The sequence below is a fragment of the Leguminivora glycinivorella genome, chromosome 1 (genome assembly GCF_023078275.1).
Source record: "Leguminivora glycinivorella isolate SPB_JAAS2020 chromosome 1, LegGlyc_1.1, whole genome shotgun sequence".
In the NCBI taxonomy this organism is placed as follows: domain Eukaryota; kingdom Metazoa; phylum Arthropoda; class Insecta; order Lepidoptera; family Tortricidae; genus Leguminivora; species Leguminivora glycinivorella.
The window spans coordinates 21564132-21584169 of record NC_062971.1 but is presented as its reverse complement, the minus strand read 5'-3'; the positions used below and the strand labels follow the sequence as shown (position 1 = coordinate 21584169).

The 20038-nt window shown below is 36.8% G+C and overlaps 1 protein-coding gene across 4 annotated transcripts in view; it reads left to right on the top strand.

Annotated features, from left to right (window-relative positions):
• The window catches only part of LOC125236244, a 126632-nt gene that overhangs the window by 34224 nt on the left and 72370 nt on the right, over positions 1–20038 (top strand). For all 4 annotated transcript variants that reach the window (XM_048143051.1, XM_048143136.1, XM_048143211.1 and 1 more), the window contains exon 2: positions 8825–9202. In XM_048143051.1, the coding sequence (XP_047999008.1) occupies positions 8914–9202 (289 nt within the window). In that variant the 5' untranslated portion in view covers positions 8825–8913. The remainder of the gene's footprint in view (positions 1–8824; positions 9203–20038) is intronic.

The following is a 20038-nucleotide window of genomic DNA, read 5'->3' as shown; positions in this document are numbered from 1 at the left end:
GCAATTCTCGACTGGGGGCCATTGTAACTGATCTATTTGCTGTAAGGTCAGCCAAGAAAGTGGTTTACCACTTTTCGACTCTATTGAACCACTTTTTTGGCTGACTGTAGTACTTACACATATTACTATTGTTTTAAAAGAAATTCTTGCAATGATTGTAGAATTGTTACACAGCGACCACAGCGTAGGTAGTAGGTACGAATATGTTTCTATTTTACCTATATAAATATTTATACTGGGGAAACTTCATACAACCCACATAGCCAGTATCTCGACGCTATTGTCGGTAGGGTAAAAAGTACTTCCTTGCATTATCACTTACAATTTTTTCCATTTTGTTTATACTTATTGCAAACGTAAACATATAAAAGGCAAGCAAACAACGATTTTCTTACAGCACATTGAATGTAATAGTTATTACGGATGCAGGATACTCGCCGATGCCTACTTACTAATCCCTTCGCACTGAGCCACCTGCATTTTACACTGCCTAGATATCGATTGCCGACCGATTAGTCCGACCTCAATCCCTATTCTTATCCCCGTCCCCGTCCCCGTCCCCGTCCCCGTCCCCGTCCCCGTCCCCGTCCCCGTCCCATCCCTGTCCCCGTCCCTCCCCTATCCCTATCCCCGTCCCTGTCCCCTATTCCTATCCCTATCCCTGTCCCCTATTCCTATCCCTATCCCTATCCCTGTCCCTTCCCTATCCCTATCCCTATCCCTATCCCTAACCCTAAGCCTATCCCTTCCCTATCCCTATCCCTATCCCTATCCCTAACCCTAAGCCTATCCCGTTCCTGTCCCTGTACCTGTCCCTGTCAAATTATCATGCTAGGAGGTGAACTTTGAAAAATCCTTTCTTAGTGGTCCTCTAAGGAACATCCGTGTCAATTTGAAATATCTTGAACCAGAAGTAAATATAAAAACTAAACCTATACTTATGACTATTTTGGATATTTTAACCCCATTGCACAACAACAGGGGAGAAAATTTCTTTTCCCCTCACTAGCTCGGAAACACGTGTTTTGTCATTTAATACCAGCGGGTAAAAACGCATTTTATCCACTAGTGGGTAAAGTAATTTGACCTTGAATACAGCCAAAATAACTTTAACAAAATAAATTAAAATTGATAAAAGTAGGTGAATCTAGTAATAAATATGATTTACCTCTTGTGGAACTACTGGAAGCATAGATAAACGCATTTTTTGCGTTGTAGTTTCCTCGCTATGGTGAGGGGAAAAGTTTTGTGTTACACTCGGGTGCAAATGTATTTTACTTCTCGTGTGTTAAAAAACTCGCAAGTTCAGGATTCTATTCTCGAACCACTCGCTTCGCTCGTGGTTCAACTACAGAATCCTTTCACTTGCTCGTTTTTCAATTCCACACTCGGCGTTAAAATACAACTTTGCCCCCTTGTATAACAAATAACTATTTCCACCTCATTAGATTTTAAAATCGTTGTATTTATCGTGTTCAGCGACCCGATAAACCATAAAAACGATACCCATACTGTGTTTTTGACTTTACCCCCTTTGCACCCTTTTAGGGGTTAGATTTTCAAAAAACCTGAAACACGTCTTTAGTCATATGTTTTTAGGATCCCTCCTGTGAAGTTTCGAATAAAACAGTGAAACTAACATTGTTTCCCCATACAAACTTTGAACCCCCATTTGACCCCCTTAGGAGGCGAATTTTGAAAAATCCTTTCTTAGTGCTCCTCTACACTATATAAGGAACCTACGTGCCAAATTTGATATCTCTAGGACCAGCGGCTTCGGCTGTGCGTTGATATGTTAGTCGGTCGGTCAATATCTTCTTTTATATATTTTTTTGATATTGAAACCCCATTGCACCATAGCAGGGGAGAAGGTATTTCACTTCCGCCTCATTAGATTTTAAAAACGTTGTATTTATCGTGATCAGCGACCCGATAAAAACGATACCCATATTGTTTTTTTGACTTTATCACCCCTTTTTCACCCTTTTAGGGGTTAAATTTTCAAAAAACCTGAAACACGTATTCAGTCATATGTCTTAAGGAATCTTCCTGTGAAGTATCAAATAAAATAGTCAAACTAATCTTGTTTCCCCATACAAACTTTGAACCCCCATTTGACCCCCTTAGGAGGTGAATTTTGGAAAATCCTTTCTTAGTGCTCCTTTACACTATATAAGGAACCTACGTGCCAAATTTGAAATCTCTAGGACCAGCGGTTTCGGCTGTGCGTTGATATGTCAGTCAGTCAGTCAGTCAGTCAGTCAGTTTCTTCTTTTATATATTTAGATAATATCGATGATTGCTGAAAACCATTCAGAGCGTACATTTACTTTTGTTTGAATGTTATAAAACTTGTAAACTCAATTTACTAGCGGTCTATCCCTAGAGGCCGCAAACTCTGGGCGGATATTGAGGGCTGGCACCTAACTTTGTCACGAGTAGGATACCTAGTTACGTATAGTCTCCGATAGATAAATAAGAAGTCGTTTTCAGCATTAAAAGTGAGATTTTTATACAATATATACCACCTTTTGTCCAGCTACTTTTGTGCCCAAAGTATAGTTGAATAAACGCCTATAGAACCTATAGAGGCATCTTAATATTCATAATACGCGACAGCATTGCATTCCTCGCGCGGAAGGCATGTCTTAATGCCGCGTAGCCTTTTGAACTTAAATATTAATGTAAGATAATTTTGTCAAACGTTAACTAGAACATTACTTTGCTAATCCGCGAATTGATAACGTGCAAGTTAATCAGTGTTAGCCCGTTATACTTACTTGCGTATTTACTTATTTGCGTACTGATTAACTTACACGTTATCAATTCGCGGATTAGCAAAGGAATGTTCTAGTTAACGATTAACATGGATTTCCGCAAAGTAACGCCTGATTCCATCGATTAATTTTGTCAAAATTAACTCTTATATGTGAAATCGTATCGTGGCTCGAATATTTACGTCCGTGCAAAAGTGTCTTTTTTACGCGATTAAGTCCCGATTTAAAAAATAATTAGTGTCAATTTTGAGTGAAAAAACAAATTCTAGTCGGAGTGGTCGGATTTATGTTAAACACATTCCTTAATTATAAAATTAAGTATTCTTTCAACATACTAGTTGTCACTAAATAAAACAGCTTTTTAAGACTAGGTACAACTAGAATGGCCAATAACATTTAAATACCTATTATCAATTATTTTAGAGTCGTATGTCGAAAAAGTCCTGCCATTAAGAATTTTATTAATACATTTACTTCGCTTCTTCCAGGTGAAAAATGGAAAATTCCTGATTTTGTACACCAACACTTTGTTTTGAATTTGTGACAAAAGACGAGTCCGTAGCATTTTTAGTCGACTGCCTCCGACAACCGAGCGCGAGCGCCGTAATTAGTCCTCGAAAACGTCGTAATGACTTGTGACTAGCGATGGGCAAATTCTCTACAGTACTGCTGGTACTGCACGTAAAACTTTAAAAAATATTAGTTACATTAACCTTTCCACTAGCAAAACGGTGACGTCACGCGCGAGACGATTTGATCAAGCGATTGTTTAGTGTGAAAGTGTGATGAACCACCGCGCGCTTGGGACATTTATGCGTTCCGTATCCCTGTAAGTACGTCCTATATAATTAGTATTAATCCGTGACTTATATAAATGTGCAGTGCCCAATACATGTGTAGGTAAAACTAAAAGTCATCTGATGGATTCTGTGTTAGAGAAAATGTATCGATAATTGAGAAAACATCTGGCCGTCCCTAGCGCACTATTTTTAAGTGAAAGGACGGCTAGATGTTTTGTCATTTATCGCGCGACCATACTTGCCTGCCAGAAGTAGAACGCGTTGATAAACAGTCAAGTATATTGGGATTGTAAGAAGGATTTTTAAGCCGAGATATATTACAATGTGGCGTGTAGGAAGATAATCTAAGCTAATGACATGACATACTATCATTTTAATAGCTACGTAATTTGTAATTTAATGGTACAAAAAACATCTCAAGAGAGAAATTACTCATTTTAAGTTTAATACGAATATCACGCTGAAACCTTAAATGTGGCCCATCACTAGCCAAGAGCTCGTGACATCTGAACTTACTCGTACAAAACAAGGCACTTGCTTTTACGCTCTTTATGAAAACAGACATGAATTTAAATAAATGATATTGTGTGAATGTATCTAGGTACCTACGCTACTTACAGAATGGTTCAATGCTGTTATATTTATTTTGACAGATAGACAGTTTAACACTTTCGCTAGTTAGTGCTATACATATAGCGTATACTGAATTTATACATATGTATATTAATATTAATTCTACATATACATATATAGGCGGCAAATCGTGATGAGTGGCGGAAGAAAGGGGAGGCCTTTGCCCAGCAGTGGGACACAATTATAGGCTAGAAAAAAAAAATATACATATATAATTATATATTATATTTATTTCTACTTTTCGACCCTAAAGTTAATATGTACTGAAACTGACTGAAATAGCATAACACGTTCGTACGTTTCCGTAAAAATACGAAGGCAAATCTTTTCGCACTACATCTGTACTTAGGTACATTAATTTCCATTTCCTCTATTCTTCCTCCACCCATAGCTAGCTAGGTATTGTTATAGGTGCCATTCCCGATGTTATTCCGCGCTGCGACGGTGGACGTGTCTCGCCACCTTCTATTTAAATAGGTAATTCCGTCGCAGGAGCTGCCGTAGATAGCGACTCGGTCCCGACTTAACTTGATTTTCTGAGGCTACTTTAAGAGGGAAGGGGATAGCCGCTGCACCATCCAAATATAGACATTTTTTTCTTGAGATAGACATTATGGAAAATATTTATAATATTCAATGAATATTGCCTACCTTACGATCGACTTTTTCGAATTTTTGAATTAATAAGAACTAGGAGCGACGAATAATTATTTTGACGTATTTTTTATAACTTTTATTAATGAGATTGGAGACAAACGAGCAGACAGGTCACCTGATGCGATCACGGCCGCTCATGAACATCATGTTGTTTAGATGTAGGTACTTCATCTCATCGTGTAGAAATAAATAAAATACTATTATCTAGAGAGATGATGATGATGATTATGTGATGTAGATCGAGCAAAATCAGGGTGTAGTTTGTATGAAAAGGCGACAGCCTGCAGCCGTCCTCTTTCGTCTTAAGAAGCGATGTGCTTGCTTTTTCGATCGTCAAAAATATTCCTGAATCAATTTGCAGTCTTAACGAATTTTGCCTTTCTGTTTCATTTTTCATGATAATTTTATTTCAATCACAAAAAGTTAATGACAAATCCATGTTAAGCTATTATGAGCCTGCCAAACCCTTATCAAAGTCTGTTTGAGTTGATTGCTAATGTTTGATCTCGTTACAAAACGTAGTCCACATATAACGGACAGCAAAATATCATGAATAAAACTCAGATTCAGTATCTAAATATGGAAATATTTGAGGAATGTCTTTGTTTGAAAAAATGAAAAATGAATGATTACATTTTTAGTTATGGGTTGGAGCTTCCTTTTAAGTATAATATACCTGTAATAGGAGGCTCCGTTCCTCCGTAGCAATAAGTTGTAGATTTAACAAATTTAAAGAATAGAATAAAGAGAAGAACTTAAACTAAGCTATTTACACTACGATAGGTAACACAACATAGCACTAAAGAAACTATCCAAAAAATAACTATTTATGCAATTTTGGCCCTATGTAATGTAATTTTTCATTATTCGCACAAATGAATACTTACCTACTACTAGAGACTACCTAGAGGTAGTAGGTAGAAATTACTAATAAACTTGTATATATGTTATGGACCAAGTGATAAATCGGGCATTATACATAATGCCCGGGCATTATGAATAATGCCCATTGTGAGTGGGCAGTTTGATAATAACTATTCAAATAATTAAATTGCCCGGGCATTATACATAATGCCCATCCTCTGTTGGGCAAAGTAATAATAACACATCGGAAAGCTGAATTTTGCCCGGGCATTATACATAATGCCCATCCTATGTTGGGCAAAATGATAATAACATATTGAATAGCTGAATTTTGCCCGGGCATTATACATAATGCCCGTCCTATGTTGGGCAAAGTGATAATAACATATTGTAAAGCTGAATTTTGCCCGGGAATTATACATAATGCTCATCCTCTGTTGGGAAAAGTGATAATACCACACCGGATAGCTGAATTTTGCCCGGGCATTATACATAATGCCCATCCTCTTTTGGGCAAAGTAATAATAACACACCAAATAACTGAATTTTGCCCAAGAATAGACATTTTATAGACATTTTTTTATTTTATTTACACAAAGACGACCGGTCTGGCGCAGTCGGTAGTGACCCTGCCTGCTGCGCCGCGGTCCCGGGTTCGAATCCCGGTAAGGGCATTTATTTGTGTGATGAGCACAGATATTTGTTCCTGAGTCATGGATGTTTTCTATGTATATAAGTATTTATATATTATATATATCGTTGTCTGAGTACCCACAATACAAGCCTTCTTGAGCTTACCGTGGGCCTCAGTCAATCTGTGTAAGAATGTCCTATAATATTTATTTATTTATTTAAAGAAAATTACACAGTATGATGAGCATCCATACTAATATTATAAATGGGAAAGTGTCATAACGTCGGCGGCCTGCTGAACGGATCACCGGAAACTGGCTACCGCAGTCTCACCTCTCGACAACCTTTCAGCCACTCTTTAAGTGTTGCTCTGTTGTCGCACCGTGTGTGCGCCCGTTTTGCAGGGCCCACTCAATGAGTTGGCAAGTCACCTCCTGTCTTTTACAATTGTGAGACTTATTGTCACGGCAGGTGTTCGATAGTCTCCTCCCATAGCCCTTTATCCAGTTCATCCAACTTACAAAACAATAACCCATGACTTTAGCTCCCATCGTAGCACAAAAGACAGTGTTGCACTGCAATAGTCTTTGCACCTGGCTCCCCCATATCATATAGTTAGTGCGCTCGGGGATGGTATCCGCCACGTGTGTCTCTACTCTTGCCTTTAGATTTAAATGTCTTAAAGGGCCTCTGAGCTGTTGGCTTCGGCCCCACGCATGCCTCGCAAAGGTCCGGGACCCCACGGTCCAGAGATATGCAAAAGACACACCGAATAGCTGAAGTTTGCCCGGGCATTGTACATAATGCCTATCCTCTGTTGGGCAAAGTGATAATAACATACCGAATATCTCAATTTTGCCCGGGCATTATTCATAATGCTTGTCCTCTGTCGGGCAGAGTAATAATAAAACATGTAGATTGGCGCAGGTTCAGCAGACTTTCGTGCTGATTTGTTCAAGAGACTGTACGCAGTTTCATATCAAACTACAAAGGACACAGCCGCGAGCCGCCTGCAGTGCCGTAGGACCTCTCGATGTCAAGGATGGCTAAGATAGGACTTATAATCGATGATTTAGAGTTAAACGACAAGTCCGACATAGGCCACAGAGCAGAGCTCGCCTCCAGCCTTAGTGAGACATAGATGATGTCGGGGGAGGGCAAGAGGAGAGCCATAAGGTGGTAAGCGCTATCATAAAAGTGTACTTTCACGATTGGCAAAGCTGGTAAATAGAATTGTACCATTTGCAAATGGTGGTCATTCGCTTAGTCGGGTTCTGGTACTCTCGAAGCAGAAAAAGAGGGGTTGACTTATTACGGGCAGCTGCAGTATCATAATGCCCGGGCAATGTGATAAAAAATGGCGTTCAGGCAAACTTGTGAAACTTATTATCAAATTGCCCAACAATCACGTAGCAGTATCATAATGCCCGGGCAATGTGATAAAAAATGGCGTTCAGGCAAACTTGTTAAACTTAATATCAAATTGCCCAACAATCACGTAGCAGTATCATAATGCCCGGGCAATGTGACAAAAAATGGCGTTCAGGCAAACTTGTTAAAATGATTATCAAATTGCCCAAAAATCACGTAGCAGTATCATATTGCCCGGGCAATGTGATAAAAAATGGCGTTCCGGCAAACTTGTTAAACTTATTATTACATTGCCCAACAATTACGTAGCAGTATCATAATGCCCGGGCAATGTGATAAAAAATGGCGTTCAGGCAAACTTGTTAAACTTATTATCAATTTGCCCAATGGTCATGTAGCATTATCATAATGACCGGGCAATTTGATAAAAAATGGCGTCTAGACAATCAACAAGTGATGATTAATCACTTTGCCCAATATGGCTAGGCATTATTCATAATGCCCGGTCATTATACATAATGCCCTTATTAATCACTTGGTCCATAACATATACATAGTATGTATAATTTCAAGTTAACCTAATATGACAAAATATCTCTACCTACTCAATATTAAAACATTAGACATGATATGTCTAATACCGCTGTTGCACACGGCACATTTGATGTGTAAAGTGCGAGTTCATCATGCACTACAAAGTAAATAAGTCGACTCACATCGCAGACAATGGTATGGTATGGTCATGAAGTATGTGTGGGAGTGAAGAGCTTCCATTCACACTACTACATTTAAGCCTCAGACGACGGCCTAGTATACGAGTTATCTACAGCTTAGCTTTAGATCTTGCTGAGCAGTCACAAACAATTTATATGAAGCGCTCAGACTAGAAATGGATTTTGTAATACGGCATTGTATCCGAAGCTTGTTTGTTGCCCGAGCGTGATAAATAAACTAAATCTATATACGGACTGCGAAATAACATTAGATTACTTTCACTTCGTTCTGTAGAATAGATGTACAAGTATAAGTTGCCAAATACCTACATGTTTATTACTTAAGTGAATTTTAAAAGGTATTTTTTTTTTGCAGATAACCGCAACTGCCGCTGGAGTGACGATCAGTCGATAGAAGATTGGCGCGATGCGGGGGGCGGGGCCCTGGTGAGGTCCCGCCACGGTATGGGCTCTAACATCAGCCAGCACTCCGCCAAAGGGCTAAAAGGTCGTCGCGCCAGGTCTAGTGGTGACCTCTGCAATGGCGATACCAAGAGCCAGACTGAAAGTTCCGTCTGCGGATCTGTGGTGGGCGAATCCATGGGATGGAACAGGTCGCTGCCAAACCATCTGGACGGAAATAGACATTTAGCTGACTATAGCCGGGTGAACAACAACTATGGGGATTTTGGAACCTATAACAGGACGCACCCTAAAGGTGGACGCGGGCTGCGATACCGAGTGTCCAAATCTGGTGAGTTTCAAAAATATATTTACCTCTATATACTTAATTGTGGGATAACGCAAGGAGGATGATGATACTTAATTGTTAAATTTTAATTGCTATTGCGTTGGAACAACTTGTTTCCACAATTCGAAGTATTAATCTGGATTCAGATGAAATACAATTTAAATGTTGTACATATTTTAATATTTTAAACAACGAGCTCCCTGTCATGGAAGTTCATTGAACGTCATCGCGAAATTGCAGTTTTCAATTAAGGATTTATAGTTACATGACGGTTCAAGAGAAGAGAGAAAACGTTAACGGGTCGAATTATGGCATTTATGGCAGTTATTACCTAATTTATTTATTTACAGTCATGGACGAGACGATCCTACAGCACTTAATTAATAAACGTAAATTTATTTACCGTAACGGCCCAGCCACGACATTGGTCTAAGCGCGACAGCGGTGAGCGGCAGCCATACGTGCGAATGGAAAGTCCTATCGCTGTGTCTCACTCCAATGTGTGGCCGCCGCTCACCGCTGTCGCGCTTAGACCAATGTCGTGGCTGAGCCGTAATGGGTGTTATGCACATAGAAAATAAAATCTCATACAAATGTGACACCCGATAACAATAACATGACACCTGTCATGGATGAAACAAGATGTAACTAATAGATATTTAGAAAAATCTAAACGACGAATGTTGTCAATTAATTAGATTTTTTAAAACCGTAATTAAGTGGAAAATATAAATGAAAGTTAGAGTTACAAATAATGGTATGATGTAAAAAAATATCACAGGTCCCTCGCGACCTCTGTTGTTAACAACTTTTATATTCCACACTGTATTTTTTAGTATGAGATATAATTATAAACATGCACTTACCACATCATTCTATTTTAAGCAAATTTAAATAAACTGCTATTAAACGTTTTAATAGGCCATAACTATGAGGAATTAAAGTTTGTTTCAATATTATGTATACTAGTTTAATAAATTAATTGAGCTATTATAACTGTGGCAAGTATAAACTTCTTTACTAACTCAACATAAGTTTGATAAGGCTCTGGTCCAGCGTCTTACCTTCTCGTCTTAGTTATTACTAGCGACCCGCCCCAGCTTCGCACGGGTATTATACCTACATGTAAACCTTCCTCTAGAATCACTCTATCTATTAACCCTTAATTTGGCAGAGACTCTGGTGACATAAATTTTCCGATTTTACTTAATATATTGAATAACGGGTGTTTTTAAAGCGTCCGAAAAATATTTAAAAAAATCTAGATTTATTAGTTTTGGAAAAAAAATATGTCCGCCACAGCGGACTCTGCCAAATATTGGGATAAATTAATATGTCCGCTGAGGCGGACACTGCCAAACATACGGTCATTTAAAATAAACAAGTATTTCTTAACATATATTTATTTTAAAAATTAACAAATATAATAATTTTGTATGAAAATCAAACTGACACATATTTATAGGCAAATATCATTATTTTAACTTTTTTCCGACTTTTTGGCCAGGTTGCACAGGCCGTGATCACGACAGACTGATGTGACAGTGATGTCCCAGCAAAATGTCGTCGAAGATGTAAACAACACAAAACTACCCGAAATTAATTATATCAATGTTCGGGGCAGACAAAGAAATTATAAATTTTGATCTACCCGGTTTTCTTTAATTTTTATTGCCCCTCGTGCGACATGTAACATTCATAATATCCACGCACTACGTATACCTAAAAGTGCCAAAATTTTAACTGCTTGGTCCAGCACCACACGCTGTTGGATTAAATAAAAAAATCTAAGCATAAAAGCAGGCCACCAAAACAAGAAAATCAAAATAATAAACAAAACAATATAATAATTTGTTACAACACGTGCCACCGTAACATTGGCATAGTCCGCCACGGCGGACAAATCGTATTTAGTATATATTTGGCACTGTCCGGTGCGGCGGACAACTTGTTTAGATGATGATTATGAGTATTAGAAATTGAGAAATAAATTGAAAACATAACCACTTGCAACTATTATGTAATACATTTTATTATTTATACAGCAGAAATACCCTGTTCTTACAAAAACCAAAAGAAAAACGCATAAATATTTTGCTAAAAACAGTTGACTTCTGATGCGGTGCCATCTTGAAGAGTAACTGTCAAACGAGTGTTGACAGTGGTCAAATAATATTTTTATACAAAGCATGTATCATAAAAGAGTCTCTTTCCATATGTTAAATTAAATAAAATTCTACCTAAAAAGCGAAATATTTTTTTTTATCACCTGTCCGTCCCACCGGACTTTGCCAAATTAAGGGTTAAAACGCAATTTAACTACGTATACATCAGTAAAAGTGATAAGGTAGAGCGGGGCAAAACTCGACTGGGGGGGCCATTGTAACTGGTCCATTTTTTCCATTATACCACTATAATGTTGAGTTCTAGGTACATGTATCCACAAAACACGCCTACCATTTATATAACCAGTGAACACTCACTCTATTTAATAATGCAAACATAGTAAAACATGGAAAAAATGGACCAGTTACATTTGGCCCCCAGTCGAGATTTGCCCCGCTGTACCTTACTTAATCTTTCAAATAAACAGCCAAGTCATTGCCTTAAAATTACACGAATAGATTTCTTTAACAAAATTTACTGTTACCTACCGAATATAGTAATAATAAATAAACCAATAATAAACCACTTGAATTGTCCATTCAGCGTTTATACCAATGAAAATACTGATTGTTGTATTGTGTAACGGGAGGAAGAAAATTAAGTTGGCTGTGTCTTGAAATCTCTTAAGACTAGGATTATGCTTGGTTTCGTAATAAACCTAAACTCTGACAGCCGCTAATTACTTTACTTGATAAATAAGTATATGGTACAGTCAGCTGCAGAGAAAGGTAGACCCCACAGAACTTAATTTAGATAGAAGAAACAAATTCATATATTTGTATAGGGGCCGAGCGTGTCAAATTTTGTACTGAAGTTGATTCTTGCCTGTAATTTTAAATATGTCTCAGGCTCTTGATTGTTCATAATTTTTGTGTTGTTGCAATTGAATATCACGTAACGAGGCATTTTTTATGTTTTGGTTGACTTCAACTTACAAAAATTGACGCCCGAAAGCTGCAAGCTGCGAGTAAAGACGGACAACTCAGTGCATTTCACTGAGTTCATTTGACACGCTAAGTAGATACGTTGCTTGATCTATGGTATATATGACATCTTTGGTAGACCCCCTTGCATACAAATTTGTATGGCAGGGGGTCTTTTCTCTGCAGTTGACTGTACAGCGGGGCAAATCTCGACTGGGGGCAATTGTAACTGATCAGTTTTTCCCGCTGTAGGTACCTTACAAGGTTTTCTGCAAACATGAAATCTCAGTTACCTGCTAGCTCGCTTTTTTTTATCAAGCACATTTTTTAAGATCAGGCGAATTAAATCTTAAAATAGATAATATATGTGTATTGTAAAAATCCTCATTTGATCGATTTTAAGCGAAATAACCGCCAGTTTAAACCCCTGACGCCAAAACGACGGGTTGTTATAAGTTTGACGTGTCTGTCTGTTTGTTTGTGTGTGTTGTGTTTCTGAGCCGATTTAGATTTAGTTTTTTTTTTGTTTGAAGGCAGAGAAGGGCTTTGTCAGTAGGGAGTGTTCTTAGCCATGTCTCATGAAAATGGGTCCACTATGTGGTTTTTTTTTTTTCAAAATTTTAATTTTTTCGTTAGGTTATTATCTAGTTATACCTATGATCCTTAAAATAGTACATTACGATACAAGTGCGTAAAAAAGGAAGTTTGAAACGAGTGGCCATAAATTAAAACACGACCGAAGGGAGTGTTTAAAATCGACACGAGTTACGAATTTCCTGATACTGAAAAACGTCGTACGATACACGTGCGAAAAGGAAATTCGTAACTCGTGTCGATTTGAAACACTCGCTTCGGTCGTGTTTTAATTTATCGCCACTCGTTTCGAACTTCCTTTTTTTCGCACCTGCATCGTATCGTAATGTACTATTACATATGAAAATACTATTAAGTATTGGTACTACCTATACACAAAACTGGTAGACAAAACTGATTATAAGTCATCATCATCATCATATCAGCCGAAAGACGTCCACTGCTGGACATAGGCCTCCCCCAAAGATTGCCACAATGACCTGTCCTGCGCCACCCGCATCCAGCGGACTCCTGCGACCTTCACCAGATAAGAGATTATAAGTATAAAGTTTTATTTATCTTATCAAAGTTTTAACTATGTATCAGTTATATTTTAACTAAGTACGATCAGGTGCAAGTATAATATCATTTACTAAATAAGTAGGCAGACTAAAGGAGCCCGTTCAACGGCGCATTGGCGCATAGTAAACTAGTGTTCGTGGTACATATAGGTGGGTGAGGTGGGCTCGCAAATAGCTTTTTAATAGGTGTGGCCGTACGGCTGTACACCTTGAGCGAAACCCCTAATGTCTTGGCTATCGATCATCGCTTCGCGGTGCTTTTGGCGCCTACGTTGATGGGAGTGTAGACACGCTTATTTAACTGAAGGATTTTGGATTGCGTAGTGCTTTTATACACTACATTTTTATCATGATGGTGTTCAGGAAGACTGGTAATAAGCGAGACGACTAAAAAAATCTAATTAGTCCGTCAGTTAGATTATTTTAGATATTAGACACGTATTTTTTTCTTTTTTCTCGTAAACGAAAAGTAACGACGATACAGTGCGTTGAAGTTTCGCGTGACGTCACTCCTAGGTACTTAGAAGTGACGTCACAAGCCCCCACTCCGGAACTTTGATGCTCTATATCTTTGTATGTATTTATTATTTAGAAAAAGCGAAAAATATGTGTTCAGTATTTCTGGACGATCTAATTAACGGACTAAACAGAATGCCATTTTTTTATGTAGTCGTCATCCCTATTCCTAGTGAAATAGCGGCACAATATCTTTATAAAATTTACAGTCATCAAAGAATATGTGCTTAGGAGTTAGTAGTACAAATATGCAAGATGTCAGTTATTGTATCAACATAAAACTTTATTAAGGAAGTAACAGTTCATACTACAGTACCTCATAAATATTTCGGACTAAGATATAATTTGTTCACCCTTATCCTACTTTTATGCCATCTGTTTTCTTATTTTGAAAGCATGTTAGTCACTATTCTATAAAACATTTCAAGTCACCGTTTAAATCAAAAGCGAATTTTAAAAGAAGATAGCACTGTAAACTATTGCATTGCTGCGATAGAAGGAAGCACAAAGTTTTGCACCGACGCCACCCTCGGGGCACAACCTCCCTGGTCGACTGAGCTCGACTCGATATGTAAACGAATTTCTGTGTTGGGACCAATGTTGCTTTATTTTTAGAAGAAAACTTAACACATTTTCTCTTTTTGAAACTATATATATATTTGACAACCGATCTGGCTCAGTCGGTAGTGACCCTGTCTGCTAAGCCGCGGTCCTGGGTTCGAATCCGGTAAGGGCATTTATTTGTGTGATGAGCACAGATATTTGTTCCTGAGTCATGGATGTTTTCTATGTATATAAGTATGTATTTATCTATTTAAGTATGTATATCGTCGCTTAGCACCCATAGTACAAGCTTTGCTTAGTTTGGGGCTAAGTTGATCTGTGTAAGGTGTCCCAATATTTATTTATTTATTTTATTTTTAATATTTGCTGTCATAATTTTATTCATTTTAAAATGGGAGCGTTAACCGCTGTTATGACAATTTTGTTTTATAATACATAATAATACGTAACCTTTTTTTTTTTCATGTCAATATGACTAAATACAAAATTAATACATAGATATTATTATATTTGACGACCGGTCTGGCTTAGTCGGTAGTTACCTTGCCTGCTAAGCCGCGGTCCTGGGTTCGAATCCCGGTAAGGGCATTTATTTGTGTGATGAACACAGATATTTGTTCCTGAGTCATGGATGTTTTCTATGTATTTAAGTATGTATTTATCTATTTAAGTATGTATATCGTCGCTTAGCACCCATAGTACAAGCTTTGCTTAGTTTGGGGCTAAGTTGATCTGTGTAAGGTGTCCCCAATATTTATTTATTTATTTAATTTTTAATATTTGCTGTCATAATTTTATTCATTTTAAAATGGGAGCGTTAACCGCTGTTATGACAATTTTGTTTTATAATACATAATAATACGTAACCTTTTTTTTTCATGTCAATATGACTAAATACAGAATTAATACATAGGTATATCTGATCACCTTTCGTGGTTAATTACATAAGATTATCGCACGAAACGTATCATCATAACAAAGCAGTCCTTATTACTTGCCTGCCCTCGTTAACCTAATTGTAGACTTTATTTTCTGCAAAGACGTGAAGTGTATCGTCATATCGTGTCTATCGTTGAAGAAACATCAAGCCATTAAGGTGACGTCACTCGGTAAGAGCATCGCCTATAAACGTCAGGCTAAAAATAGACCTTTATACCATCGATTCCCGTCGCTCCAATACTTACACGCTCCATGAAACTTGCAATATTTGATACACATCATACACATGGAATGTTTATCCTTGAGTTTTGTCATAAATAATAGTATTCCGGAGATTAATATGACTGGAAATTGCAGTTTACATATGTAGCTTGTCAAAAATGTGTATATAGGTTTACTAACTCAACAACTTCTAATTAGGTAGTAGGTTTTTATTTACAATTTTTACTGGAAAAAAAAGAAGCAGAAACAGTTGTTTACTTTTGTAATTAGGATATAAAATACCTTTCTACGTATCCTGGTCACGCCGACCGCTTTAGACCACGACGCCTCTTAGTTTGACATTAGAGTAACTTGACATAAAATTGCGCCAAAATTAAACTGTCTAGACTCCTTTATTGGACTCACTATGTTACATTTTTATTAGCATGTCGGCGTTATTTGAATTAACCTTCTTTATGTAGACGCAAACATGAGGTGTTAATTCAGTGTTAATTTTCATTCGTTATTTTACCGTTACACTGAAAATTATGTATAATTTTCAGAATCACATAATATTTATATTGAATTAATGACAGCCGAAAATTTGTTGGAAATAATTCTTGCTTGATTTAATTAAGTTGTTATTAAATTAAAAACCTACTTGTAAATTAAGCTTACCTAATTGGTTACACATTGTAAGTATAATTCTCATTTATAAACGTGTCTCAGGTATCGGATTTGAAATATAATTCCAAAAAATACGTGTTAGGTATAACAATAACGTATATTTTCTCGTGTGACTGATAAATGGCGAACTGAAATGAAGAAACTCATTGTCTAGACTGCCAAGCTTAAACTAATACTCTCTACACACATAAACAATCATTTAATTAGTCCCACTTATACAGCATCAGATGGTCTTGTTTGGCTTTAATTAACTCAACCCAATATCTTTGCACATTACTCAGGTAATTACCGGATTCCTACAAGATAGATTACGCCCGTATGTTGCTCTGTTATTAACATTCCATTGAAAGCAGCATAATGCTTCGTTTACACGCCTTATCGTTAGATTTGTCAACATTCAAATACTCTGTAAATTACTTGCAACTAGAATTAGATTCGAGTTGGTTTATTATCAAACCGCGGCAGTTACCAGTCATCAGTCAGCAGATCCATGTACCTGCATAAGGATTAGAAAAACATGTTAATATCGATAAATTAGGTAATTGATAAAGTATAAAAATTCAGTCTCGTAACTAAAAAAGTATAAAACATTTTAATATCAGTTAGTTTATAAAATACTAGATTAAATACACCATATTGAATGCAACAGACAACTCGATCTTCCCCATATTTTACTATCTTTTCAGCATTTTAATCTGCCGCCGCTGCACTCGGGCGTGAATTATCTCGAGTAGCCTTTCAAAGACTCTTTTGCCTGCTGAAATCGGGAATGGCAATATTTTCTCTGTGAAATTTACTAACAATTACTTAAACCGAGTACTTACTTTTACTTACCTTAATTTACCCATATAACCATAATCGGTCGCCGTTCCTACGCAAATCCTCCTATTTTGTGTACACACAGGTCTTCGGGTCTCAATGCTTAGTCGCAGTACGGTCGACGTTTAGTCGCGGCGACCCAAATGGGGACGATTGGTAACAGGCACAAATGGTCACAGAAGTGACAGAAGTGTGCACTACGCGTGCACACATTGTTACCGTTTGGCGACTACTTTCCCAAAATCATTCGTTCATTTCATTCTTTTCAAATGGCGACTGTCAGAGACGTCAAAGTAAAAAGAAATAAAATCATTTGACATTAAAATGTAATGGCGTAAGAATTTGTTAAAGATAAATATTGTTTGCATTTGTAATATAATGTGGGCTAATTACCATGGCCAATTAAATTGCTCGAGTGATTTCATAAAATAAGTCTAAATTTATCAACGCGCCATCAATTTACCTCAGTTTAACCAGTAATAATATTATTGACTACTCGGTGTTTGCGTGTTATGTATATTGATTGGTGAAGTTTTAGTACTCTGGTGCATATACTATACTGAAATAATAAAAATAATGCCTAGAAAACCAATAAAGTTGTTAAAATATGGATTAAGACGGTAATATTCCATGTAAAAAACAGTCGCCAAACGGTCACCAAACGGTCGACAAACGGTCGCAAAATGGTCGCAGCGTACACGCGTGACCGAAAGCAGTGAATATTTATTATATTTTCAAAATGGCTTCATGTATTAATTTTTTCCAGGTATCCTCAAACTTTATAAACAATTAAATATGCCGTCGTACTCAGTTGCCCTCACTAAAGAAGATTAAAAAAAAATTGTAACGTGCGTACCGAGCTGCTGGGTTGTAAAGGATCGGGGATCATATTATTATGGTCTTCTATAGAGCAACTAGTATTTTGCGGCATTTCACAATTGACACTTGTTGAAGTAGTCGTCATTAATATTACTATCAACATTAATTTCAGCGATCTGTACTTCATTTGTCAAGATTTTTGTATAGATAAGTGTCTACAAATTTGTAATGTTAAAGAGACATAAATAAAACGTAGTAGAGTAAATAATGTGTTTTTTTTGTAACCCAAACAAAATACTTGTAGATACGAGTGCGGAAAAGAGGAAAATCGATACGAGTAGCGATAAATTAATACACGAACGAAGGGAGTGTTTTAAATCGACACGAGTTGTGAATGTCCTTTTCGCACGTGTATCGTACGACGATTTTCAGTACCTAAATCTAAGCTAAGAGTTTCGACCAGACAAGAAATGAATCATTGCTTGATTTGCTCGCACTACTGCGTTAAAAAAAGCAGCATCTGTACTGAAAAAAACTATCATTGCGCAACAGAAATTCTATTAATATCACAGTAAATACTCTATTTCATTTGATTCCTACTTTTATTGTGTAAAGCAACACTACACTTCATTTTTATCAATAAGAATTAAAAATTATATATTTAATACATTAAGTAACTATAAAGTGCTTATCTATTTGTATTATCATTCTGCACTTTTCTTAACTTTCCCACATTTCTATAAAATGTCGAAGAGTGCTTAAATGGTCGTCGTCGTTTATTATTATTTAATTCGCTCATATTTAAATGATTCAAAGCAACCAGTCCACAACTTCACAAGACAGTTTGAGAAACCTTCGTATTTCAGATTGTCATTTGCGGATACAGTGGTTTAGGAGCAGTTCGGTAATCACACCTACACATGTGTGTACAAATTCTGTCAATGTCACTGTCAGAAACCGTTCTGACAGTGACAATGACAGCCACAAATTCGTCCACATGTTGTTACCGTTATGTGTGCAAACGTCGACTAATAAAGTGTCGTTAAAAGTCATTCTGACAGTGACATTGACAGCCACAAATTCGTACACATTTTGTTACCGTAACGAGTGCACACGACGACTACATTTTGTTATTGTATCAATACGGTCGCATTGTTTGCACGACGTTACCACGCGTTATGTTATGTCACATTTGACAGTTAGTTACTGATTTGAAGATTTTGCGACTGAAATGGTTGTATGGGTAATTATCTTCCTATAGGCTATTAGACTCATATCGAATTTGGCACAATAAATGATTGTCTTCTGTAGTATTTGACATAAAAAAACAATATTTATAGATTTTGGGTGTTAAAAGTGTATGTATGTATGATGACTACGTATTTTCGATTTAAAATGTGTGTAATTGTTTATTTATTTTGGCCACCGAAAACGCTGTCAGCGATGTAGTGACGTCATCGAATTAGAACCTTACTGCATGTCAAAACAATTACTGACATGTTGAACTTTATGCCTTCATACCCAAAAAGTCAGAAAATTTTGTTTTCGAATAGAATGACCTGATGCATAGATTATCTATAGATTAACATGAATGTGTTGTTTTCGCCTAATTACGTAAAAGTAACTTTAAAAATATTTTCTGCTGTTTTTAAGTCATAATAAAATATGGTAATATTTTATTTCGGTTGATTGGGCAGTACTATATAAATTTTATAATATAAGACAGACTTTGAAAAAGGGTCAAGTAGCCTATTTTAATTGCATTTTGTATTTAGTGTCAATTACGGTATGTAATGTAATGATACCTAAATGTGGTTTGTCTAACATTATTGCCATCTGATTGATGGATTTAAACAAGTTTCGCTAACTTACATCATTTATCATAAAATTTATGACGCGGAAAGGACACTTCGTTCGATTTCTTTAACCCTTAAATGCATGAATTTTTCTTTTAGCGAGATATTAATATATGTGATAGACAATGGTTTTCTGACTCTGGGAAAAATAACAAAAAAAATATTTAAAATCGTTTTTTATACGAAATCATTGTT